General features: G+C 41.7%; 1 protein-coding gene across 2 annotated transcripts in view; it reads left to right on the top strand.

Annotated features, from left to right (window-relative positions):
* Positions 1 to 9,919: 9,919 nt before the first annotated feature.
* Positions 9,920 to 26,619, top strand: part of Ptgr1 (prostaglandin reductase 1) — a 30,319-nt gene continuing 13,619 nt past the window's right edge. The window contains exons 1-7 of one of the 2 annotated variants that reach the window (XM_005382721.2): positions 9,920 to 10,399; positions 12,022 to 12,136; positions 13,716 to 13,761; positions 15,000 to 15,056; positions 17,637 to 17,804; positions 22,691 to 22,808; positions 25,443 to 25,598. In XM_005382721.2, the coding sequence (XP_005382778.1) occupies positions 12,031 to 12,136; positions 13,716 to 13,761; positions 15,000 to 15,056; positions 17,637 to 17,804; positions 22,691 to 22,808; positions 25,443 to 25,598 (651 nt within the window). In that variant the 5' untranslated portion in view covers positions 9,920 to 10,399; positions 12,022 to 12,030. Of the gene's footprint in view, positions 10,400 to 10,443; positions 10,715 to 12,021; positions 12,137 to 13,715; positions 13,762 to 14,999; positions 15,057 to 17,636; positions 17,805 to 22,690; positions 22,809 to 25,442; positions 25,599 to 26,619 lie in introns of those variants that run through there. The other variant, XM_005382722.2, reaches the window with a different exon arrangement.

Here is a 26,619-nt window from a genome sequence, read left to right on the forward strand (position 1 = left end):
TCTCTATCTCTATATCATCTATCTCTATCTCTATCTCTCTATCATCTATCTCTATCTCTATATTTATAGCTATCTCAGGTTGCCAACTAATCAAAATGATATTTACAGTGATTTTACAAATACAAAATATATTGTTGTCTATGTATAATAACTTGAGAGTTTTTCATTGGTCAAAATAGCATGTTGTTATAATCTGATTCTTATAAGTCAAAATTTTGGAGATAATTATGACTAACACTGAAGGAACTTAAAACAAAATATCAGACCCCATCAATAGAGAGGTCTAAGAGCCAATGGGCTACAATTGCTATTCCAGTCCCTTAAGAACAGTTGCTAGACTTACTGTCAGCTCTAGTGTTCATGATTTGATTATACATGCTCCAATTTCTCAAAAGTTTGTTTATTCTTGCCTAGAGGCTGCCAGACCTCAAGCAATTATACAGATAAAACCAAGTGACCCTACAGGTTAAACTAATAACAAATATGCTGGATTTCTTTTGGATTACTTTTACTGGGATCCACCAGATCCAACTTGTCAAGAGAGGGTTATGTGACACATATTGAGGCCTTCATTAACTCTACTCAGCGGATCTTAAACAACACCACAGTTGGCCTCTCTCTCCTAAACAAAGATGTAAAATTAATGAGGCAAGCCATCCTCCAAAATCAGATGACATTAGACATTCTAACAGCAGCAGAAGGGGTACTTGTGCAATTATAAAAGCTGAACATGTGTGTATATCCTGATCCTTCTGCTACTATCTCAGTAGCTGTTCAAGATAGTAGAAGACAGGTTAATGACATAGCAGATTGTGAAATCCCTTGGACCTTCTCCTTACCCTCTTTATGGAAAGCTATTACTGGCTCCTCCCGGTGGAAAATGTTTGTTGGCTATATTCATAATCATCCTATTGATCTTATTATTTGACCCTTGCATACTTAATTGTTTCTTTGGCTTGTCTCTTCCAGACTTAAAGCTGTTTGTCTACCCAAGACAAGAACAGCTGGCACCTAGCGAGGGCCTTTAGAGAGTCCCTCTGTGGAATATCTCTGACTGCTGATCAAAACTAAGACCTTCTTGAGCTGGAAGTAGTCAGATTGGTCTTCACTCGTTGCCCCCTCATGGCAGTTAGGGGTACTTCTTCAGAAGGAGGAATATTATAGGTAGCTAACTTAGGTAGATATAGTATAGACAGTCAGACAGGGCTGGGCCTTTGAGAGGTCAATGCAGAAGACAACTGTGGTTGGAGGCATATTCACTGAGGGTCAGACTTCAAGAAAAAGGAACTACTTACTCATATACTTCCCCTAGGGATGAACAGCAGTGATTGATATTCTAAGTAGATATCAATCACCTTGGGGTGGAGAACCAAACCTCCTTAACTCACTCCTTCCAGGAAAGTCTTTGCCTATCCCTTGTGTGATTGCTAGGTGACTTGTTTCCCAATTTGATCCCTATTTAATCAATATTATCCGAGGGACTATACTAGTAATCTTACTGACTCACCATAGCTTTTTCCCACCTCACACCCACTTGTGATTACCCATTCGATAAATAATAACTAAACAACTACACTTGCAATCTTATTGATTAATTATATTTCTGCCCCACTTTAAACCCACCTCACCTGGTGGCTTTGTGCAATAAAACACCCTTGAGAAGTGGGTTCAGAGAACAACCCACTTTCCAGGGCCTCTTCTGTCTCTCTTAGACAGAAACTTTCTTTCTCTCAAAGAATTCTTCCTACTCTTAAAAAAAAAAAAAATCAATAGTGAAAAAGTAGTAGCTTTTCTATACACCAATAATGAACTAATTGTGAAAAATCAGGAAACCAATTCCATTCAGAATAGTTTTTTAAAAATTACACATCTGAGACTCAAACTAACCAAGGACATGAAAGACCTCTACAATGAAAACTGCAGAACACTGAAGAAAGGAAGTGAAGAAGACACCAGGAGAAGGAAAGACCACCCATTTTCATAGATCAGCAGAATTAATATTGTTAAAATAGTCATATTAGCAAAAGCTATCAACAGATCCAGTGCAATTTCCTTCAAAATTTCAATGACATTCTTGACAGAACTTAAAAAAATCCTAAAATTCATATGGAAACACAAAAGACTCATAAGCAAAAAGAACAAGGCTAGAGGCATCACAATACCCAATTTCAAATTCTACTACAAAGCGTAGTAACAAAAACAATATAGTACTTGCACAAAAAATAGGTATGTAGGCTAATGGAATAGAATACAGGACACATAAACAAACCCATGCTACTACAACCATCTGGTTCTTGACCAAGGATCCAAAAACATACATTGGAGGAAAGACATCTTCTTTAACAGATGGTGCTGGGAAAATGGAATATCCATACACAGAAGATTATAGAAGAAATTAGTTCCCTATCTCTCACCCTGTGCAGAAATCAATTCAAAATGAATTAAAGACCTGGATTTAAGGTCAGAAACACTAAAACTGCTAGTAGAGCCAGGGATATAGCTCAGCGGCACAAGCACCTGTCTGGCAAGTGCAAGGTCCTGAGTTCAATTCCTAATACCAAAAAAAAAAAAAAAAAAAAAGAAGAAGAAAATGTAGGGGAAAGACTTGAAGCCGTAGGTACAGGCAGACATTTTGAACAGTACTTCAATGGTACAAGAAATAATAGTAAAAGTCAAGACATGGGACTAATGAAATTAAAGTTTCTACACAGCAAGGGAAACAACTAACAGAGAGAGAAGACAGCCTACAGAATGAGAGAAAATCTTTGCCAGCTTCTCTTCCAATAGAGGATTAATATATAGAATATATAAAGAACTAAAAAATTTAACACCCAAAAGTCAAGCATCCCAGTCAACAAATGGGCAAATAAATTGAATGAACACTTCTCAAAAGAAGTACAAAGTAGGCCAGACATGGTAGCACACACCTGTATTCCCAGCACTGAGTATGCTGAGGCACAAGGATCACTATAAGTTTGAGTCTAGCCAAGGGGGCATAGTGAGTTCAAGGCCAACTACTACTACTACGTAATGATACTACTCTTTCTTGAAAAAAAAAAGTACAAATGGCCAATAAGTATATGAAAAAATGTTCCACATTTTTAGTCATTAGACAAATGGAAATCAAAACTACATTGAGATTCCATCTCACTCTAGACAGAATGGCTATTATCGAATACAAACAACAATAAATGCTGGCAAGGATGTAGAGCAAAAGGAACCCTTCAACTCTGATGGTGGGAATGTACATTAATACAGCTTCTATGGAAATCAGTATGGAGATTCCTTAAAAAAAACCTTCAAATACCTTTCCCCAGGTATACCACTCCTTGGTGTACACTTTAAAGAAATTAGAGATATCAGCATACCCATGTTTATTGTGGCCCAGTTCACAATAGCCAGGAAACTAGAACAGCCTAGGCTGGCATCAACAGATGAATGAATAAAGAAAACATGGTATATCTTTATAACTGAGTATTGTTCAACCATAAGTAACAGTGAAATTGCATCATTTTCAAGAAAATACATGGAACTGTGGATCATCATGTTAAGAGAAATAAACCAGATTCAGCAAGATAAGTGTCACATTTCCCCCTGGCATGTTGAATACAAAGAAGGAAACAAAAAAAAATAGAAGGGAGACTATTATGAGACAAGATGAAGGGGGCAGGGGGCATAAGGGAGAGTAATAAGGAGGATGGATATGATCAAAATGTATGTATGTATAGGACACCACATTGAAATCCACTATTTTGTAGAATTAATAGGTACTAGTAAAATGCATCTTACAAGATTACATAGTACAAGTTAGTTATTTTGCAGAAAGTCTCTTATTTTTAGTTTGTCTGCTATTTCCTCATGTTTCATATTTCTATCAGAATAACATAAAATGATGTTTTGCTCTCCTCGAGGCATAACATCAGAAAGTACAAGATAATATCTATTTATTTTATTATTAGCAATGTTGACTTTGCCCTCTTTCCTGCCAGTGTTTTCCCACTGTAAAGTTACCTTTTCCCCTTTAATAAGTAATCTGTACAGAAATGCAAGTAAATGTGTACCGTGTAAATATCCTGTTCCTTATTACACTTTCACATACTTATTTCAGCTTCTATGTTTCTTGCCTTAATCAATTACGGACACAATGACTGCAAAATAGTGTCACTCAAATTCCATAATTTCATCTAGCTTTACTAACTGGTATTCCACTGTCTGGATGATCTTTTTCTTATGTCTCCATTGATGAACTCATGGTAATTTAGTTTGTGTGTTACCATTAATTGTTACTGTTAATTACGTGGGGTTCATATGTTAACTTATTATTTATTTTGATATTAAAATTGTCTTAGATTAGGCCAAAGGAAGATAGTTTCTGTGTCCTTTTGACACTGACCCCATTCTTTTTTGGCTGCATTATGTTTTTCATATTTTATTTTGCACACTTTTTTCAGTACTGACATAAAAAGATGTCCATGCCTCAACCCAAGCCACACTCAGTACAAGGCAGATAGAAGCCCTGGGATGGAAATACATCAGACACCAGCCAAGCAGATAGGAAGGCAAGAGGAGGGACTGAGGGCAAGCCAGGAGGGAGTGACATTCCAAGACCTTCACCATATTTGCATGTCAGAAATGTTATTCATGGTACTTGATAAATATCCCATAAGTATTACCTTCCCTAAGTTTGTTTTTACATCTATAGAAGAAGAATCCACCATCTGTACTGGATGGTAGAATAGAACAAAAATGTATAGGGCTTTAGAACAGACAAATTAGATTTCCAACCTCAACCCTGCTACTAACTAGCTAGACCTTGTCTAAACTATTTTGCCTCTCAGAACTTCAATTTTCTGAGTCTGTGAGGAAGATAGTAACAATATGTGTTTCCTGAATTGTTATGTGGACTAAAAATACTAGCCCCTAAGAGCAACTCTAGTGCAAGGCTCACAGTACGGTGCACAAGCCCTACATCTCACAAGTGCTGTGAGACAGGACCATTCTCTCTCTAAACGTCATGTCACTCATGCCCTAAGGAATTCTTGAAATCCTGAGAATAATACTACAAATCACTTTGATAATGATTTCAAAGCATGGCATCAGATGAGTGAAATGGAAGATGTAACCAAGAAAGAGAAGGTACATATCTAATTTTTAAATGCCCTGCCACAGAAAAACATCCAGGAAGAGTCCCTATCAAATAGATAATATCTTTGTTTTACACTTTAAACATTTTTATTATCTGGATTATTTGGTGTGCAATATTCTTTTATTACTTATGTAATAATGTGATTTTGTTGCTTTAAATGAATTATTCTTTCAGATAATAGATCAGAGTTCATTGAAACCTAAGGTCAGAAAACTGGATTAAGAAAGGGTTTTCTCTCAGAGGAAAACAAATCTTTGATATCTTTCTTGACCTTTGTTCCATAGTCTACATCTGTGTGTGATTATGTGTCAGCCAGGACTTACTCTAATCACCATGACTTAGCAAACTGCAGTTGATAATAATGATTGAGTCACTGGGATTGGCAAAGAAATCCTGTTTTATGTGGTGTGGTCAGACCGTATCCTGATGTTCCATTTCATATCAAATGAGAAATTTCTGTGTTCTTGGCACTTTATTTCTAGAATTCTTACTTCTTTTGTGAAGATTTCCCACAACTATGGTTTTATTGGCTCTTTCTGTGTAAGAGACCACCCAGGCAGGCTTTGTGTAAGTAGCAAGTCTGTTTATTTCACTCAGGTTCCAGTAGAATAAAAAGATGAGTGAGGGAAGGTCTGATGATCTACTGGCTCAACAGGGCCTCCTGTGTGAGTTTGTAGAGGGGTTTGGCGAGGAGGGCAAAGCTAGAAACTCAGAAACAGAAGTACCCTATAATGCTGAGAAAGGAGAAGGGGCGTTGTTTGGTGTTGAGGGTTGGAATCTGGGAAATCAAGTGGATATGGTCAGGAGGTAGGGCTCGAGTATGTTTGAGGAGAATGATGCTCAGATAGGTGTTGGATGGAGAAGAGATTTGGGCCTTAGAGGGAGATACATGGTATCTCTTTGAATCTAGATGTTGTAATAATAAGAGAGTATCTTTATGAGCTGACTTGGAGGAGGGGCTACAGAGGAGGAGGTCATTGACATACTGTATGAGACAAACAGAAGAAGGTTGAAAGGAGAGCAAACCTTGGGCAAGCACTTGACCAAACTAGTTGGAGTGGTCCTGGAAACCACGTAGCAAAACGGTCCAGGTTAACTGTTCAGACTGATTGTGGGGAATGGTTGAAGCTGGAGATTGATCACACATGCAGAGCACCTGTGGTGAGCCACATGAACAAGCTGTTCTAACTCCAAGAACACAGAGGAGAGCCTGAGGCAAGCCAAGTAAACAGGTTGCTAGGTAGAGGGGTGTCATCTGACATCAAACTGCCAAGTGTATAAATAAATGCACTTCAGTCGTTGAGTAGTTCCTTTTCTCCCATCCAGAGAGAGGGCTTCACCTGACCTCAGCTTTCTGTTTTCTGATTCTTGTCTTTATTTCTTCATCCTCCTCCATTCTTCACCACAAGAATTTGGAGAACTGTGCTGGATGTGGCAACTGATTAGTGTCAGGGTCTGTCTAGGTGAAGGCAAAGACAGGCTGCAGGAGGATAGTGAAAAAGGTGTCTTTAAGGTCTAAGAGAATAATGCGTGGTAGATGGAGGGACAAAGGACAAAAGCGTATAGGGGTTTGGTACCTGAGGTGTATGGGAAAGACAATCTGACTGATAGTTTGGACATCTTGCACCAACCTGTAAGTGCCATCAGTTTTCCCTACAAGAAGAATTGGGATGTTATAAGGAAAATTGATTGGAACTAAGAGACCGTTTTGTAGCAAACAGGAAATGATAGGTTTTAGTCTCTGTAAAACTGGGTTGGGGATGGGCTATTGATGCTGGTCAGGATAGGGGTGATTTGGTCTAAGTGAGATGGTAAGGGATTCTTGGGCTAGGGCCAGGGATGGGGAAGAGGTATCCCATACTGTGGAGTTGAAGTGGGGAGAAACTATGGGAACAGCAGGTGGGAATAGGTAGGGAGAGGCAAGGGTGGCTATGAAGCCTGGCTGTATGCTGGGAATTGTCTGAGTGGCAGACAGTTTGGTCAGAATGTCTTGTCCAAGAAGTGGAATGGGACAAGTGGGAATAACCAGGAAGGAATGGGAGAAAGAGTGTTGGCCCAACTAACACCAGTTTGGAGGAGTTTTTAAGGGTCCAGAGACTTTGCCATCAATACCCACAACAGTAGTTGGGGCCCGGGAGACTGGTCCTTGGAAAGAGGGAAGGGTGGAATGGGTTGCCTGTGTGTTGATCCGAAAGGTGATGGACTTAGCCTCCATTGTAAGTTACCCGAAGTTCAGCATCTGAAATGGTCCAAGGGGCCTCCGAGGTCTTCAACCAGCTTCAGTCTTTGATGGCCAAGCCAACAAGCCAGTAGGGGCTCCCTAGGGCTGTGACCCAGAGGTGGCTGTTGGTGTTGGGCAGTCTGGCTTCCAGTAGGGACACCACAGAAAAACATAGCTTGGGAGGAATCTGAGGCGTCGGGAATTCCCTAGCCCAGTGACAGTTCAGGCAGCATTTAAAACATGGTCCTGGAGGGGTGTTTATGGTCAGGAGTGCCTTTGTTCCTTTTGTGGCCAATGCAGTGTTGACCTTGGGGGGTGTCTTATGGTAGAGGACAGCATCTTCAGCTCAGAAATGTGCTGCTTTCAAGCACTTTCATCTGTTCTTGAAGACCTTAAAGGCCAAGTTAATTAGCTTCTCTTGTGGGTTTTGAGGGCCAGTCTACAGTCTTTGTAAGTTTTTTTTGAAAGTTTCAGGCCAACTGGGTCATGAAGTACATTTTAAGAATAATTTGTCCTTCTGGCCCCTCTGGATCTAGTATTGTGAACTGTCTGGCTGGGAGCAGCCAGGTGGGCCATAAACTGGGCCAGTTTTTTTTTTTTTTTTCTGGTACTGGGAATTGAACTCACGACCTTGCACTTGCCAGGCAGGCGCTGTGCCGCTGAGCTAAATCCCCAGCCCCTGGGCCAGTTTTTTTTAATCTCTGGTCTGAGTGGTCTGTTTAAGTTTATCAAAATTAGCTGCTTTAGGGGCCACCTTGCAAAGTCCCACTATGATGTAGGAAATCATGTGATCTCGATTGCCTATGTTCTGAGATCCTGCCTGATAGTTCTAGTGTGGGTCCTCTCAGGGGGTACCCTCTGGAAGGTTGGGTTGAAGGTGCCTGCAGTTGTCCCCATAGGACTGGGCCAGGAACCGTACTTGCTTCTGTCCATCTGGGGAGAGCATTGAGCTAAGGACATTTAAGCCAGTTCAGGTGAGGCTATATGACTGGGTCAGGTATTGGAAATCTTGGGTATATAAGATATGGTCAGATGAGATGGAGGGATATTTTCTGTGGAGAGCAGAGAGAGGTAATGAGATTGCCAACAAGGTCCACAGCAGACTTAGGGCCCTAGTAGAACGGGGGTGAGTAACCAATGCAGATGTCTCCAACATTGGTCAGACACCAAACAGACTGTTCCTGGACAGTTTCCATGACCAGCACTGGATTTAAGAAACAAGGAAGGTGGAATGAGCCTTTGTCTTGGTGGGTGAGGGGACAGAGGGAAAAGTTTTAAAGGCACAGAGAATGTTACAGGTGCAGAGAGGAAAGAGAAAGAAGTCTTACCTTACCTGAAATGGCTGGTGGCGATTATCTGGACTGCAGTCTGAGGAGCTGATGTCACAGGGTGGTCTCATCAGGACAAAAGGCTCAGATAGGCTTGAAAGCCCTCCCTGGATGGTCACCCTATCCCGGGTTTCGGCACCAGGTGTATTATTGATACATGTGTTACTACTGACACAGGTTTGTGTGAGCAGTGCATCTGTTTATTTCACTCAGGTGAGACACTCAGGTTTCTTTCAGCTCCTTTGTTAAAAAGCTTTTAAGATCAACAAACAATTCTTTTGCCGGGAACTGACAAACCTGTACAAGTAACATCCAGTTACTACTTCACATGATCTTCTGCAGAAAACTGTGAAGTCTTATCTCTGGGGATTCTGAATCTTTCACTGAGTGCCTTATTAACTGAAAGCCTGGCACAGAGAAAAGAGGAATCCTGCACACAAATACACATAAGTGGTTTAGGTAACCCAGGGCATTAATAAATTTGCACTCACTGAGGTAACAGTTACTTCAAGTAGGGGAAAATAGAGGGGAGTAATGGGAAATTTCGAAGTCCTTTAAACATCTTTGCATCGTTTCCCTATTTATCTTACATGACTGACTCAGGACCGTGCCAGAGTTTGGTAGTGTAAAATAGAATACAGTGTAGGTGGCCTGGGATTGCCAGTGGACAGGTTACAAGACTGTTAATTGAGCCAGCATGCACTGAATATTGACCATAAGCCTATACTGATCTAAACACTTGATACTGTACTTTTTATTTTATTATTATTATTATTATTATTATTATTATTATTTCTTTGTCTTTTTGAGACAGGTTCTCCCTATGCAGTTCGGGCTGGCCTTGAGCTCACTTTGTAGCCCAGGTTGGTCTCGAACTTGCAACGCTCCTCCTGCCTCAGTCTCCGGAGTGCTGGGATTACAGGCGCGCGCCACCACGCCCTGCTTCTTTTTATTTTAAAAAAGTGCTATTTAGTCCCCACGCTGGAGCCGGAGATGAATATAGGGCTTCCCCCAAGCCTAGGCATGTGATTTTCATCCTGACGCTGGGGGTTAAGCGCTGGTGTTATCTCCAGGCTTGTAGATGGGCTGAGACAAGAAGCTACACCAAGCAGAGAACTCTAAAAACCAGGACTTTCCCTTGTGCTCCACTGCAGCCTATCCCCCTCTCAGACAGGCGATGACAAAGCACTTGCTGTTGCTGGGGTGCGATGCCTCGGGCGCCGCAGAAGCAGGAACACTCGCTCCTGCTTGGACGAGTCTAAAAAGGGTGCACAGAGGAAAAGACCTTTTTCGTGAAATCTAAGTAGGTGTACAATAGGCAGACTGGCAACAGGCAGGTAGGGGATCGCTACTGGGGATCGCGCAAGCGGCTGCTCGGGGCACCTGTCCGCGCGAGGCAGGCTCCGCTCGTTCTTCCACAGGACACGCTTCCGCGGGATTCCCAAGGAGCACGCTGGAGCCGCAGGCACAGAATCGCCCACGCAGGGCTCTCCGGGGGCTTCTGTTATTGGACGCGCGACTGCGCGGACTCCTCGGACCCTCCTTTCCTCCCCGTGACCCCTCGCGGGCTCTGAAGTCCACAAGTAGTTCCGCCCTTGAGAAGCTCCGCCCTCTCTTACAAAATGCAATAAATCCGAGTCCAGAGCGCTTCGCGGTGCAAGCAACCCTCGCGGTACCTCTAGGAAGTGCGACCTGCAGACGCCCGTAAGTCAACTCCTGCTTTTGGTTTTTCTCCCTCTCCCCCTTCCCGTCCCCGGTCTGCCTCCTTGCCGCTGCGTGTCTGGCCGCACCGCGGAGGAGCTTTGCGCTCAGCTCTTCTTTCCTAACGCCAAAGTCTCCCGGGCTGGCGCTCGCGGAAAGTTGGGATCCGGGTCACGAAACTTCCAGTCCCCGCTGGTTGTTGGAAAGATCCGGGCCGGATCTCGGAGGGAAGGGCAAAGGAGCGCTGCTTTTCCGGTCACCCACAGCTGCCTGCACCTGGGAAGGGGCTGAGTAAAGACTTGAGTGACTGCCAAACGGGTATGCTGGAGAAGGTAGATAGGGGTGGAGATTCGGGCGTGGGCGCAGCCCCCAGACCCGCTTCCTCGAGTCTGCGGGACCCTCCCTGCCTCCGCGGAAGGGCCTGCCAGAGGGGGAGTCTGGACTAGTGCAGAGTTGAATTACGGGCAGTCGCTTTTTGGAAAGAGAGAGACAAGAATAGTTTGGATCTTAAAAAAAAAAAAAAAGGACTCGAAGTAGAGAGTAGAACGATGGAAACTTGAGGTGGGAAGAGTTGGCGAGGGAATGGGAACTGTTGTTCAAAGGGGCACAAAGGGACAGATGGGAGCAATGTGCAATAGATTTTTGAGGTCTGTTGCACAGCAGGGTAGCTGTAGTCAATGTATATTTCAAAATAACTACAGTTTCAAATGTTTCACCATAAAAATGATAGGTAAATAAGACCATAGATTCATTAGCTCGATTCATTCACTCTACTTTGTATATTATTACCGAAACATCACATTACCCCCTCGATATGGAATTATCTGTCAGTTGAAAATAAGTTTAAAACAGAAGAGGACGAGGAGAAGGAACAGCTAGACTTTGGACGGGCCGCGCCCACCATTCCACTCCGTGCCGTGTGCAAGTGGTCCTTCCAGGCTGGCGTGTCCCCGCTCCCAGGCACTGCACAGGGTAAAATCGCCAGCGTGGGCTCGCCAATAGTAGTCATGGCGGGGACGGTTTCCATGTGATGCAGGGTAGTTCGATGTCTAAAGTCCGCTGCCTCTCAGAACTCTTAATGAACTTTATCTGGAGACACGTGTAAATTTCCCTCCTGAAAGTGGGGTGAAGCAGCAGCGCCGCTCAGTGGCTTTCAGGCGTCCCTGAGAACTGCTTTAGGACGGACGACTCCACCTCAGGAGAGAAGCAGAATTCGTTTGTTTCCCTGTGTTTGAAGCTTATCCCGCGAATTTACTTTATAAGAGAGGACAAGCTGGAAGCATTTGCACGCCTTGTAGCTGGCGGAGCCCTAGAGAAATTGTAGCGTAAGCGGTGCGTGGGAAGAATTTCTGTGTCAATTTACATTGTACCTTGCCTTGGAGGTTTCCTTTAGCCTCTTTCCTCGTCTGTACACTGGCAGTGATAACAATGCCTGTGTTGTAGAGAAGTTAGGGGAATAAAATAAGATCGTATTTATGAAGTGCTTATCTCAGCACCAGAGACAGTAAACCCTAAATGAATGTGGTTGGTGTTAGATAATAAGAAAGTGTTATGGTCGTGCTATCTGGCCTCGGTGCAATCCTGTGACTTTATGGTAGCTGACTACACCTTTACCGTGTTCCAAGAGCCTCACGATGGTTAATGCTAAGAGCTGGACCCTGAAGAAGCACTTCGAGGGCGAGCCTACTCGGAGTGACTTTGAGCTGAAGACTGCTGAGCTCCCACCCTTAAAAAATGGAGGTAAGATTTCCGAGTTGGAAGATACTGTCAGTTACCCTTTGCAGCATAACAGGCTACTCCAAAGTTTAGTGACGTCAAACAGCAATTATTTATGAGTTCATGATCCTGCAAGTTGGCTGGGTTAACGTGAATGATGCTTCGACTGGGCCAGATGGTTATTTTAGGACAGACCTCACTCTTGTGTCTGGTGCTCAGCACACTTTCTCCTGCAGTGTGGGCTTGGGTTATCTCTAAGCCCTCCCTGGCAAGCTAGTTTGAGCTTTGTTCACATAGTGGTCTTGGGGATCTGCAGCAACCAGAGTTGGTGACTCCATTGTGCACGTGCTTTTCATGTTTCTGCTTGTATCATGTTTGTTAGTATTTTACTGGTCAAAGCGAGTTAAAATTGCCAAGACTGGATTCAAGGGATGGGAAGCCGCATTTCCTTCTTTCATTTTGTTGTGGGGCTAGAGATTAAACCCAGTGTTTTATGCGTGCACAGCAAGTACTGTAGCTTAGTGCTACACCCTCAGCCCCTAGAAAGAGATTTCTTCATGGAAAGTGTGGCCAAGATCTAGCACACAAGGGTGGGAGGTATTTGTAGCCATTTTGCAATCTTCCACAGAAACCTTTTCAGGGTGCTCTGTATGAAGTTTTGATGTCCTCCTAGAAGTTCCCTTTGTTTTTTTTTGACAACTGAAATTCATGCTTGGATGAATTACTCTTTAAGCCTTTGAGCAGACCTTGGGAACAGATCCTCTCTGTCCTCTTAAGCCCAATCATAGTAATAGGTTAAGTACCACCCAGTACCCATCTGTAGAGCTCAGAGTATAAGAGGTATCTCTAAGGAGTCTTGCAGGTAGGTAAGCTTTTGAGAAAAGGGGATGCAATCAAGTACCATGGCACAGTTATCTGTCTCATTTAAGTATCGGTCTCATGGCCAGTATTCAGATGCAAAATTCTAGAAAATGTGCCCATGAAGATCCCTCCACTAAAATGCCTATTCGTCATACTCACTAAGGCTGGTAATGAAATCCAGCGTGAGCACTGTAACATAGGAGGTGCAGATTTGGCAGGAAGCAGGACAGGGAAAGGGAGGAAGGGACAAGACAAAAGAAACTGGAAAAGAAGGAAAAATGGAAACAAAGCTTTTGTTTTGTTTTTGGTCTTTTTGAGACAGAGTCTCACTATACAGTTCAGGCTGGCCTTGAGCCCACTTTGTAGCCCAGGCTGGTCTTGAACTCACAACGATCCTCCTGCTTCAGCCTTCCCAGTGCTGGGATTACAGGCATGCGCCATCACGCCTGTGACAAAGCTTTTGTAAATAAGGAGGGGACAAGGGGCTGAAGGGAGGGGAAGGGAAAAGGGAAAAAGAAGAATCAAGATGTATCATATACCGGTACAGATTCCCTATGATGAGTGTGATCCTTATGTATATCTAATTAAAAAATAATAAATAAAATAAAAACAAGAGCGCAAACACAGATAAGAGGACAACTCCAAAGCAGAAAGATATTTTGTGTTTATTTATAATGCCAAAAAAAACAACAAGGGCACGGGGCTTGAGTTTTAACTGCCTGTGGAATACTTTCTTTTGTAGAGGTCCTGCTTGAAGCCTTATTTCTCTCCGTGGATCCTTACATGAGGTATTATTTTTCCTCCTAAAACTTCTTATGTTGTGTGTTGGATGCTATAGTGAAATGCCTTACCTTGTCTTTTTAAAAGATTTTTATTTATACCAGTGTAGAATTTTATTTATTTCAGAGCATCTACAATGATCAGTGGGCATTGTGGCTCATCTTTTACTTTGTTTTTTTTTGGGGGGTGGGGTACTGGGAATCAAACTGATGAGCTCAAGTGCCCGGCAGGCACTTAGGCTGCTAAGCTATATGCCCGGCCTATGGCTCATCTTTTAAAATAGCTAACATTGTCATTTCCACATTTCTCCTGGTTTGTATCAGTGATGGGATTCACGGATGCTGGGTTTCTCCAGGCAGAAGTCTGAGAAGCTTGGCAAGGGATTAGGCTGGTCCTTTTACTTTACAACCATCTCTAATCTGCTGTGCATAGTTTGCCATTGATTGCTCACTGGAGTTGCTTCCAGAAAAAAAGGAAAACAAGAAGCTAACTCCAACTCCCCCATTTCATTACTGGCAAATTATTTGGGCAAAGTATTTACTAAGACTGAAATCAGCTATTCTTGCCTTCCAGTGACTGGTATTCTTTTAATCTAGGTAATCAGTAGTTGACTCAAACTTATATACACAGTACAATTCAGGGAGGGAAGGAAATAAAAAGTCTTCATAGGCTATAATGCCTCAGTACTTTTTACCAAAGCAAATAATATGCCTTAGCTAACATTCTTTTGAATGTTTTTTTAATAGTTGATTGATAAAGATTCAAATCTCAAGTGAAAAACAGAGTTTAAAAATGTTAATTAGCATCCCTTTATATGTGACTAATGTTTTGTATTAACAAGAACTTAAGTAGTGCCTGGGTGTATATTTTTAAAGGCACACATTGAAACTCATCTATACTTGAACAGGGTGGTAAAAGTCTTAATTTCCCTTATAGAAAAATACTAGTGGAGTGCTTTGGAGATCACAGAATGGGAGTATGTCTAGTAGTGTCTGTGCTGCCCCTGTGGGTTTTGTTTCTGTACATACCATCCCAGTGATTTTTCTTTTTTTGTTTGTTTGTTTGGTTTTTCTTGTTTGTTTTTCTCCTGGTACCAGGAATCGAACTCACGACCTTGCACTTGCTAGGCAGGCACTGTGCCGCTGAGCTAAATCCCCAGCCCCCAGTGATTTTTCTGATTGGCTCAAAATTCAAAAAAGTTTTCCCCAGATGCTCTTTGCGCTAAGAATAAATTTTTTTTTTTCAGACTGGCATCCAAAAGGTTGAAGGAGGGTGATGCGATGATGGGACAGCAAGTGGCCAGGTAATTACTTCCGCGTGTCCGGATGATTGGAAAATATGCCTCTTTCCTTCCGTTTGACCTTGGTCTCTGTCCCTGGCTCCTATGATTCCTTCAGCCTGTGTGGTTCACTCACTGTTTGATCCTGGAAGTGACTCTCTTAAGTGGGAAGGAAGGAAGAATGTGAAATTGCTATCATTTCAGCCTCACTCTGCTAACCGTACTATTAATTCCTTTAAAATTGCACTTATCTGGTTCATGATTATTGTAAACATTCAAATAACACAAAAAATTTTTATCTTGAAATTGAAAGGTGCCCCTTATATGAGCCTTGAAGTCAGTTGTTTTTTTGTTTATTTCTTTGTTTGTTTGTTGGTACCAGGAATCAAACTCAGGACCTTGCTCTTGCCAGGCAGGGGCTGTGGTGCTGAGCTATATCCCTGGGCCCTGAAGTCAGGTGCTGTTGATGTATTATTATTTCAAAAATTGTTCAGTACAGATATCTTACGTATTTTTAAGTGGGATGATATGCCCTTCAGCAGATTGCTTTTGCTCACTTAAGATGTCATAGAAATCTTTTGTGGATACTATTTAAATATATCATCTTCCCTTCTGGGTATTTTCCCAGAAGATCTGAAAACATCATATCACAGCGATATCTGTGCACCCATGTTCATAGCAGCACAATTTGTAATTGCTAAATTGTAGAAGCAACCCAAATGTCCATCCACTGAGGATTGGATAAGAAAATTGTGGTACTTTTATATAATGGAATATTATTCAGCTATAAAGAAAGATAAACTATATATAAAGAAAGATAAACTATAAAGAAAGATAAACTCAAGGCTTTTATAGGTAGAGGGTCACAACTAGAGACCATACTCATAAGTGAAATAAATCAGACCTGCATGTGTAAGAATCACATTGTCTCACTAGCGTAACACCTGAAAGAGTGAATAAAAACTAGGAGGTATGATAGACACTGTGAAACGAAAGGAAAATGCTCAAAAGTAAAGGGAAACTGGGGTGTGGGAAAAGAGAAGAGAAAGAAGGGGAAATTATGTATGTATGTATATACAAAATAGCTAACACAGTTGTGCTACTGTCTTCTGTTGCTTTGCTGAAAGGAACAGTTAATGATTACTTTTTGATCAATATTGCATGTCTCTATTTGTTTTCCTGAGAAACCACTTTGAAGATATCAATACGTAATACAACAACCATGGTTAATTTCCTACAACTTTGTCTGTAACTCTGTTTTGTTAGTATTATTCTTATGCTGTTTTGTAAATGGATATCTGTCTGTTATTGTTTTCCTTCTTTTTTTTAAAATAAAAAATAAAATAAATAAAAATTAAATGTATAAAGGGAAAAAAAATCATCTACCTTGATTAAAAGCTAAATATCATTCTACTACATTCTGCCATTGAACTAATCTACTACCAGTAACAACTGTTTGCAATTTTTTTCTACTACAAATAATCCTTCAGGAAACATGTGTGTATCTGCATGTGTGTGTGTGTGTGTGTGTATTCTTTGCCCACAAGGATGGGAATGCATTAAATTCCCAAAAGTATAAATTCTAGGTAAAAGGAGATACACACTTTTAATTTGGAAAGACAAGTTGCCCAACAAAAAGATGACATGATCATATATTCTCTCTTACATGAGAAACCTAAAATATAAATAAATAAGTAAATAAATAAATAAATAAACAATGATAGGAAACTAGAAGGGGATTATGGGAAGAGCAGAAGCAAAGGAGAGGTGGGTAAAGGGATCAGAAATCATCAAGACATGCATGTACCAATTCTCCCCAAATGAACGTCACTCTTCTATGTTACAAACATGCGCCAGTAAGGTGTGGGGTGTTCCCCAGGCGTGGTGGGACATGCCTCTAATCCCAGCACTAGGAGACTGAGGCACAGGATGTTCAAAGCCGTGCTCCCATGACCTGTTTCATCCAGTTAGGCTTCCAAATAAACCCATTTGGCTGTCAACTAATGAATAGGTTGATCATCGATGAGGTCAGCACTCTCGCGATCCAGTTACTTCTGTAGCCCCTACCTCTGACCACCGCTGCATTGGAGCCTGAGTCCTCCATGTAAGTCTTTGGGTGAAGCTTCATATTTGAATCATAATAGCAGGCTGTAAAGTGAATGGGAAGTGAGGAAGTTGGGCTGTAGAAGGTGAGAAAAGAGGATGGGAGTAGAAGATGGCAGAGCTGAACATGCTTATGTGCTGAGAGAAGGGGACATTAGAGAAGAAAATGTTACAGAGTCAAGAGAAAGGAGGTCAGAGGGATAGAGGGTGACCTCTGAGGAAGACAGGATGGTATCCTGGGCAGCGTGAACCAAAGCGTGGAGTCTTCTGGATTAAAAGGAAGAGAAGTGGGTGAGGACAGGGACAGATGCTGGATCAGTAGAAAGAGCTCTTCTCTGCTGGCCCCTAGGCCAGTGGCTGAGAATTAAGCTGCTGAGATGGGGCAGGGTATCAGCCATGGAGTGTTGACTTCCATGCCCTTGGTGAGCATTAACTACAAAGCATCCTGACTCCCATGAAAGGGAAGAAGTGTCACCTGTCTTACTGTGCTTTATCTTGCAGAGTGGTGGAAAGTAAAAACTCAGCCTTCCCAACAGGAACAATCGTGCTGGCTTTTTCAGGCTGGACAACACACTCCGTGTCTGATGGGGAAGGCCTGGAAAAATTGTCTACAGAGTGGCCAGATACATTACCACTGTCTTTGGCCCTGGGGACAGTTGGCATGCCAGGGTGAGTTGCGTGGGTATATTTCATTTGTTCGAGTGCCTGACATGCTGATTTTCCAAAACAATGTATATAGAACTTGGTCAGCAAAAAGGGACTTGGGGAATTATAGGCCAGAGGCTGCCTAGAGAAGATAGTAAGACTAAGGAAGGGAGGGAGAGCAACCCAATAGTACATCAGCAGATGAATGGATAAAGAAAATATGATACAGGTGCATGCATATGGGCATGCACACACATGTGCACACACACTGGAATATTATACAACCTTTTAAAAGAAGGAAATCCTGACATTTATGACAATATGGCTGAACCTGGAGGACCTTTAGTGAAACAAATCAGGCACAGAAGGACAGATACCATATGATGTCACTTATATGTGGAATCTAAACAAGGTGAACTCAGAAGCAGAGAGTAGATGGCGGTTACCAGGGGTTGAGGGACTGGGGCCTGGGGTCTGAGGAAATGTTAGTCAAAAGGTATAAAATTTCATTCAGACAGGAGACATTCAAAAGAGCTATTGTACAACATGGTGACTGTAATTAACAACATACTACATTCTTAAAAGTGCTACGAAGGTGGATCTGGAGTGTTCTTGCCACAAAAAATGATAACTATGTGAGGTAACTTGTGTTAATTAACCCATGTAGCTGTTTCCACTGTAACTAAATGTGTATGTTAATTAGTTTTATCAAACCATTCCACTATAACTAAATAACTATATATTTTGAAACAGTATATTGTACAGAATAAATATTTATATATGCATTTTTTATTTTGCAGTTAAATTTAAAGAAGAAAAGAGTAGCCTGTGTCTTAGTTACTTTTCTCATTCCTGAGACAAAATGCTCAACACCCAAACTTAAAGGAGGAAAGAGTTATTCAGTTCACAGCTTGTAGAGGTTTCAGTCCATAGTTGGCTGGCTCAAAGCTAGGGTGGCATGGCGGCGGGGGGACTTCACAGAGGAGAAACAGTTTTTGGCATGGCAGGTAGAAGACATCAAGCAGCAGTAGCAAAACTGCCTTTGCTCTCTCCCTTCGTAGTCTATCCAGGCTGCAAACCTTTTGATTGGTGCCACCCACACCCAGGGTGGGGCTTCCATTATCCATACCTTTAGTCCCAGTATCACACCCTTAATCCCCATTCACACACCCCTAATCCCCACTCACACACCCTAATCCAGCCACCTTCGAAACTCCCCTCCTATGACTGCATGAAGCTCTGGGGAGACATCTAGAAACAAGCCGTAACCCCCAGAATCAGCCTTGAAGCTAAAGGAAAGGAGGAAAATCAAGTCAGAGATCCTCAGATAGAAAGAAAAAGCATCAGTTAGAAGTAACAAGGAGCATGATCCGTGCAAGCGTCTGGCAGAATTGTGACACAAAGGAACCAGCTCCTCTTCTCCCGGGGGGGCGGGGGGGGGCTGTTGTTGGCTTCACCCACCACTCATCTCTGTCTTCACTTCAGAGTTGAGAGAGTTCAGTCTCCCTTGGCCTCTTCTACACTGCCTTTCCTCCCTCGCCTTTCCCTGTGTACTTCTGCACTTCCGAATGTGCAAGAGTATCTGAGGTCTAAATAACCGAGATGAATCGCAGTGTGGTTGTATGATCACTCAGCTTGGAACAGATTGAAAGTTCTTAAGCCTCTTGTGGCTTCATCGCTTAGGAAGACTCCTGCTCAGTTCATCCAGTGTCTTCTCTGCAGTTCCCAATTAGCTGTAGACCTCATTTCCTTTTATGTCTAGCGAAGCCCTTCTGCCTTCTTCTGCTCCTCCTCCTCCTCTTCTTATGTGTGTAGTACTAGGGATTGAACCCAGGGCTTTTGCACTGAGCTACATCCTCAGCCCTCTTTTATTTTTATTTGAGACAAGGTCTCACTGAATCTCTAAGTTACCCAGCCTAGGTTCAAACTTGTGATCCTTCTGCCTCAGCCTCCCAGGCTGCTGGAATTATAGGGATGTGCCATCATGCCCAGCACCATTCTTTCTTTTATGCCTGAAGAAGATCATTGCTTTTGGTGTTCCTAAGGCTTTCCAAGCCTGTTATTTGTTTCTTTCCTTTCTCTTAGGTTGTCTAAATTACACGATCATTTTCTTTTTCCCCTTTCTGCACACCAACCCCCTCTTCCTGAGGGACTTCTCAAAAATAAAATGGAAAAGTGGGATGAAATACCACCTGTATTCGTCAGCTTTCTCTTTGCTGGGGCCAAATACCCAACACCACAACTTTAAAAAGTTTATCTGACTTGTAGTTTCAGAGGTTCCAGTCCATGGTTGCCTGGGTCCAAGGCAGAAACATGGTGGAAGGGTGTCAGGTAACAAAACCGCACAGTTCATTGGTGGCCAGGAAGCACAGCAGGGGAATGGCACCAGAGATAAAGGGGTGTGGGAGCAGATATGGAACCCAAGATTACTCCTCTATGATGCTCCCAGACATACCTAGAAGTGTGCTTTACTAAACCCCTAGTTGACTCCCACACCAGTCCAGTTGACAGTTAAATTAAACTGTCATACCCCCACATTCAGTCTCTGCTAAAAACAACCTCCATATACCTCATGTTCACTACTGAGTCAGAATTTTAACTCAAAATCACCCCTGCCAAGAGAACATCATTGTGAAACTAGAGGATGCCATCTTATTTTCAATCACTGAACACTGACCAGAATTACAGCCTTGCTCCCTGGTCTTTCCTGCCTGACCTGCAACCCTCTACTGCAGGAGCTATCCCTCCCATCTTGTCATCCTACCCATCCTGCTCTTGACTGTGACACAGGTGTAGTAGGAGAGCAGAGGTGAAGGTAGATGTGAAGAAATTTATGGGCAAGTCCCTCATGGCTTTCTGGGCGAAAAAGTAATTTTTAAACTATTAGGAGAGCCTGAGTCTTAAAAGAGAAGATAATTTATCCATGTGTGTGTATTTCCTATTCATCTTCCCTGTCCCAAGGACTGCCCTTTTATTCCTTTCAGACCGCTTTATACCAGTGGTTCTCAGTTTTTGCTGGGAAAAAGTTCATTAGTACTTCATTAGTTTCCAAGCTTCCTCTAGCAATGAATCACCCATTCTTGGAGACTTCTGCCTTTAACACATTGGTCTTTGAGGGAATTTAAGATCCGAACTACATGTTTTCCTTTCTAAACTGTTGATTCTACTAAGGTCCTGTTAGTCCAAAGTGCACCTTTAATTTTCTACTTGGATTTCTCGTTGAGGTCTCCATCTTATCTCCATTTTATTTTTAAAAGGAAGTGAGGTTTGGTAATGGCCTTGTGTATGTTAGATCAGTATGTCTAATTGAGTTAGATTCTGATCTCTGGAGATACAAAAAAGGTACCTGGAGAAGGGAGATGCAAGTTGCTATGGATGTAATGAGATAATTAGAAAATGTATCTTCTGCTTCTTTTTGGGGGTTAGGCTAACTCACCTGATGTCAGGAAACTCTGACATCATTATTCATTAAGCACGGGTTTACAGTTGCTGGCATTTGTAAGAACTGGCTAGACTGTTACTGAAGTTCAGATTTCCACAGCTAAGTAGTTATGAATGAATCTAGGGTGACATTTGAGAATCTAAATTTTTAACAACCACTCTAGCTTCATTCTGAGGCAAGTGGTGCTGTATCCATCTTCTGAAAGGCACTGTGTTAAGGGAATATTATACACAGTCTAACATCACTTACTATCATTTTGTAGGAATACTTTCTGAGAAGAATGTTGTTCTTCTATTTTGATTTTGTCATGATGCAAATATCCCCGTATGTACCTAACACAAACTGAGATACTTACACTGTCATTAGATGACACAGTCTTATGGACCACCATTGTATATGCAGTCCGTACCGACCAAAATGCCACCATGCAGCTCATAACTGTATTTAGATCCTCAGAAAAAGATTACCTACACCCATCACTGCCTCTTTAATGCCCACCTCATGTGTCCCAAATATAGGCAGAGCTGGAATAACCCAATGGGTAACTTCTGTTTTATATGGAAATATCTTTCAACAGGGATGCAAAAATATAATTTAAAAATTTTCTGCTACTAAGCTTTGCGTCTATCTCAAGCCCTCACTTTGTAGTAAAAGAAAGCATCAGTGGTTTCTCCATTAGTTTGGGATTTCCTTTTTCTTCTCCCTACTGTTGATGCAAACTTCCCAGGGCTAATACAATTGCAGTGTTGATAGAAAGAATACAACTTCTTGCTCCGGATCTGTGTTGATCTGGTGCAGATCTCCTGCACAAAGTGGAATTTTTCCCACTGAGTCTTCAATCTGATCCCCTTCGTAGCTTCAGTCCACTAAGATGTGGTTGTGCGTTCACTCAGTCCCCACCAGAACTGTCTGTGCTGCATCTTTGTTTGGCCCAGTAGTTCTTTCCTGCAAGCTAACCTCAGCAGACGGCTTCAGGTGACAAGATTTCTGAAGTTCTTCCGTACTTCTCTGGAGCCATGGAAAACTCAAGATGTTCTCTGTAATCCTTTCATGCTTAGACATACCATAGCATTGTGTCTACTCTGTGGCTTTGCCACCATGAGCTCATCTCCCTAGGGCTTACGTGGTGACGAAGCATAAATTACCCATTTTAGAATCCCCCAGTGTTCAAGGGGGATCTATTTTCTTTCACCTTCGAGACTTGCACTGGACATGGACTGGATGTAGCCCCTCGGTATCCAAGTCTCCGTTACTTTCCTGGTTCACATCATCTTTATTCCTCGCAGGGAGGAGAGAAGAAAGTGGACCAAAGTGGTTGGTAATACTCGTTTCCTATATTTTAATATTTTTTTGTATCCCAGGGCTCCTGGCACTGAGAGGCCTGCTGAGAAGGCCTTCAAGGTTTCTATAGAAGAGTAATAGGGGAAGGAAACAAATCCTTTCACATACTCTTATTTTCTTCGCTTAGCCTAACTGCGTACTTCGGCCTGCTGGACATCTGTGGCGTGAAGGGAGGAGAGACAGTGCTGGTTAATGCAGCAGCAGGAGCAGTGGGCTGTGTTGTGGGGCAGATTGCTAAGCTCAAGGTAAGTGTCTTTCTCCAGTAACAAACATTTGTTGAAGACACACAGTGTGTGCTGGGAACATAACAGTGAACACAGCAGCCTTTTCCTGACCTCAAGGAGCTTATAATCTAATGAACGTTGATTAGAAGTTTCAAGTTGAGAATTGGGGGGGGGGGCAGCATAATAAAGATAAGCTGAACATTGTCTTTGGATAACAGTGTGGGTATCAAGTCTGCAATGGCCTCCGTGTCCAGCAGTGAGTTTATAAGATCTAATATTTTCATATTTTTACCTAAACAGTCTTTTTCTACAGCTTAACATTTTTTCTTCATGATTGCCTGTAGCAACAGACAGAAGGACTTGAGATCAAACAAAACAAACAAACAAACAAACAAAAAAAGGGGGCTGGGGATCTAGCTCAGCGGCAAAGCGCCTACCTGGCAAGCTCAGGTCATGAGTTCAATTCCTGGTACCGGAAGAAAAACAAACAAATAAAGAAGGACTTGAGATCAACCAAACTAAGAGTCATCACCCACATAGCTGCATTACAAAGGCTGTTGCACCAGAAAGAACTAACTTTTGGGAGGCACCCAGCAGATCTCTGCTCAAGGAACACAGTGTGATGGTAGAGGAAAGTAGGCAGCTCAGACCCAATCTAACTTTGCCAGAGGCTAGGATGCAGGACTCAGGACCTGCTTCCTAGGGTTCAAGGTAGATGGAAGGCAGATGAGTTGTAAGGCTACACACAACCAGGTTCAGACTGGTCTACTGCACTAATGGGAATTTTGAATATAGATGTGAGGCTGTCGTAGAGATTGCAGAAATAACTTATTTAAGCAAGTAAATAGGATTAGAGGTTGGATTTTAGGAATGCTGTTTCCTTTTATTTTTTTCTTTTTTTGGGAATGCCGTTTCTTATTTAGCATGTTAACTTTTTTTTTTTTTTTTCAGCATTGGGGATTGAACCCAGAGCCTTTGCACTGAGCTACATTCTCATTCCTTTTTTATTTTTTATTCTGAGACAGGGTCTCACTAACTTGCTAAATTACCCAGGTGAGGCTTGAACCTGTAATCCTCCTGTCTCAACCCACCAGAGTGCTAAGATCACAGGCGTGTATCACCATAACCAGTTTCGCATGTTAACTTTTCAGTTAGTGAGTTATATTTATTTTCCAACATGGAATCAATCAAGTGTTCCCAGAATAAATTTTATTTACATTGGATATATTACAGATTTATACCTTTGGAATTGATTTGATACCGTGGGGAGGGAGTGCTGGGAATTGAACCCAGGGCACATGCTCTACCACTGAACTCCATCCCCAGCCCTGATTTAATAACTTTTAAAAGAGAATGTTTGCATCTATATTTATACGTCAGTTGGGGTTAAAAGTTTTGTTTTTGCAAACTCAGAGTGGCTAGTCAGACTTAATTTATGCTAGATTTACAAAATGAGTTAGAAATGTTTCCAATTTTCTTGTTTCACATATTTTGTTAAAAAGAAAAGGGATTTTTATTGTAAAACTTGGTAAGAGTTGCCCTTAAAGTTATTCTTTTATATTCAGCCCTTCTGTTCATTTTGTGTGTATTTTGTGTAAATAGTGGATTGCTGCATTTTATTTCTTCCCTGTTGGGAAGTTTCAGTGTTTTAATAGGTGAATTTAAGCCATTTTGTTTTGTTTATTGGTTATTGTTTCTCTTTCTGTGTTAGAGTATTTATCTTTTTCTCTAGTTACTTAAAATTAAAGTTTTGTTTAGATTTGGCTTGTGCTTATATGTAAAATTTGTCTTATTTATATTCTCCTAGTGTTTATATACATATTTTCATACAAAAATACTTTATATATGTATAAACTTTAAATGTAGTGTATATTACCCCTTTATTTTATTTCCATATCTTAGATTTTGTCTCAGCAGTCTAAGTTTAAAGTTCTAAACCAGGCGTGGTGGCCCATGCCTGTAATCCCAGCACTCGGGAGACTGAGGCAGGAGGATCATTGCAAGTTCAAGACCAGCCTGAGCTACAAAGTGAGCTCAAGACCAGCCTGAACTGCATAGCAAGGCCTTGTCTCAAAAAGACAAAAAAAGGCCTATATAATTATTAAAATTTTTTTGGTATGGCATCCGAAAATGCTTTTTAATTTTGTGGGCTTAGATTCCCAAGGACCTAATCCCTTTAGCTCCGTGCTCTCACCCTGAGACCACTTTTTAGAATGCTCTCCAGTTCTTCCGTGATTAGGGAGCATTTAGTCCAGTGCTTTGGACCAAATCAGAATAAGAGTCAGTTACTGAGGGTTAAGCCCAAACAATAATCTAAAGAACAGCTGCACCAGGAGATAGCACACTCATCTTTGAAAGGGAAAAAATGTGCCCCAGTGAAAAACTCAGGAAGTCAAATAATTAGGTTGTTGAAGCAGCAGATTGAAATGAATCACAAATGCAATAAACCTAGAAGGGATCTGTTGAGTGGCCAAGCAAGCTACGCTAGGTTGTAGGCTGCTGTAGGGACTAATTTTATCCATGGGGTCTGTTGGCCTAGTATTATTGCTTACACATGAAGTGTGTTCTTGGGGAACCTGACCATATTAGAGTAGGAAGGTAGAGCTAGCTCATGTTTCTGCCTCATTTATAGTTAGTATTTTTCTCCCTATTTAGGGCTGCAAAGTTGTTGGAACAGCAGGGTCGGATGAAAAGATTGCCTATCTTAAACAAGTTGGATTTGATGTTGCCTTTAACTACAAGACAGTAGATTCTCTGGAAGAAGCATTGCAGAAAGCCTCCCCTGATGGTTATGATTGCTATTTTGATAATGTAAGTGTGAACTGGGGTTACCTGATGAATTGATAAAGTACTATATAAAGGAATGTATTTCTAAGCTTCCTGTATAAAATATTTGAAGAAAGTACATATACCTTTTTATCTTTTTTTTTTATCAGTACATGTTTGCAGTTTGTAATGTTTACATTCCTTGTAGAGAGTTGGCACATGTCCATAACATGTTTTAATTACTTTTTTTCATCCCATTTCCTTCTCTTCCCTTCCATCTCCCTCTCTCCTGATCCTCTTCCCATTTGAGAAAGACCTATCTCCCTCCTTTCATTTTGCTCTTTATATTCTGGGTTTCTCATATAAAAGAAACTGTGAGAAGCTGGGGATTTAGCTCAGTGGCACAGCGCCTGCCTGGCAAGCGCGAGGTCGTGAGTTTGATTCCTGGTCCCGGAAAAAAAAAAGAAACCGTGAGATATTTAAGTTTGTGTGTCTGATTTATTTCACTTAACATTATGGGCTGAAGGTACATTCATTTTCTTACAAATGATTCAAATTTATCCTTCTTGGGGTTGGGGATTTAGCTCAGCAGCACAGTGCCTGGCAAGTGCAAGGTCATGAGTTCGATTCCTGGTACCAGAAGAAAAACAAACAAATTTATCCTTCTTTATGGCAAAGCAGTACTTCATTTTCTTACCCCTGAAATGGCCTTGTATGACTGGCTTCTATCACCTAGCAAAGTGTTTTCAGGCTTCATCCATGTTGTAGCATTTATCAGTTCTTCACTCCTTTTATGGCTGAAAAATAGTCCATTATATGGATATACCAAATTTTAATGATGTACTCATAGGTTGATGGGCATCTACACTATTTATGCTTTTTGGTCATTACATATAATGCTGCTATGAACATTCATGTACAAGTTCTTGTGTGAACAGGTTTTCATTAACCTTATGTATTCACCCATGAGTAGCCTTGCTAGGTCATATTGTAACTTCGTATTTAATCATTTTGAGGAATTGCCAAACTATTATGTAAAGTGACTATCCTTTTTTTTTTTTTTTTT

The sequence above is a fragment of the Chinchilla lanigera genome, unplaced genomic scaffold, assembly GCF_000276665.1.
Source record: "Chinchilla lanigera isolate Chin_1 unplaced genomic scaffold, ChiLan1.0 scaffold00018, whole genome shotgun sequence".
In the NCBI taxonomy this organism is placed as follows: Eukaryota; Metazoa; Chordata; class Mammalia; order Rodentia; family Chinchillidae; genus Chinchilla; species Chinchilla lanigera.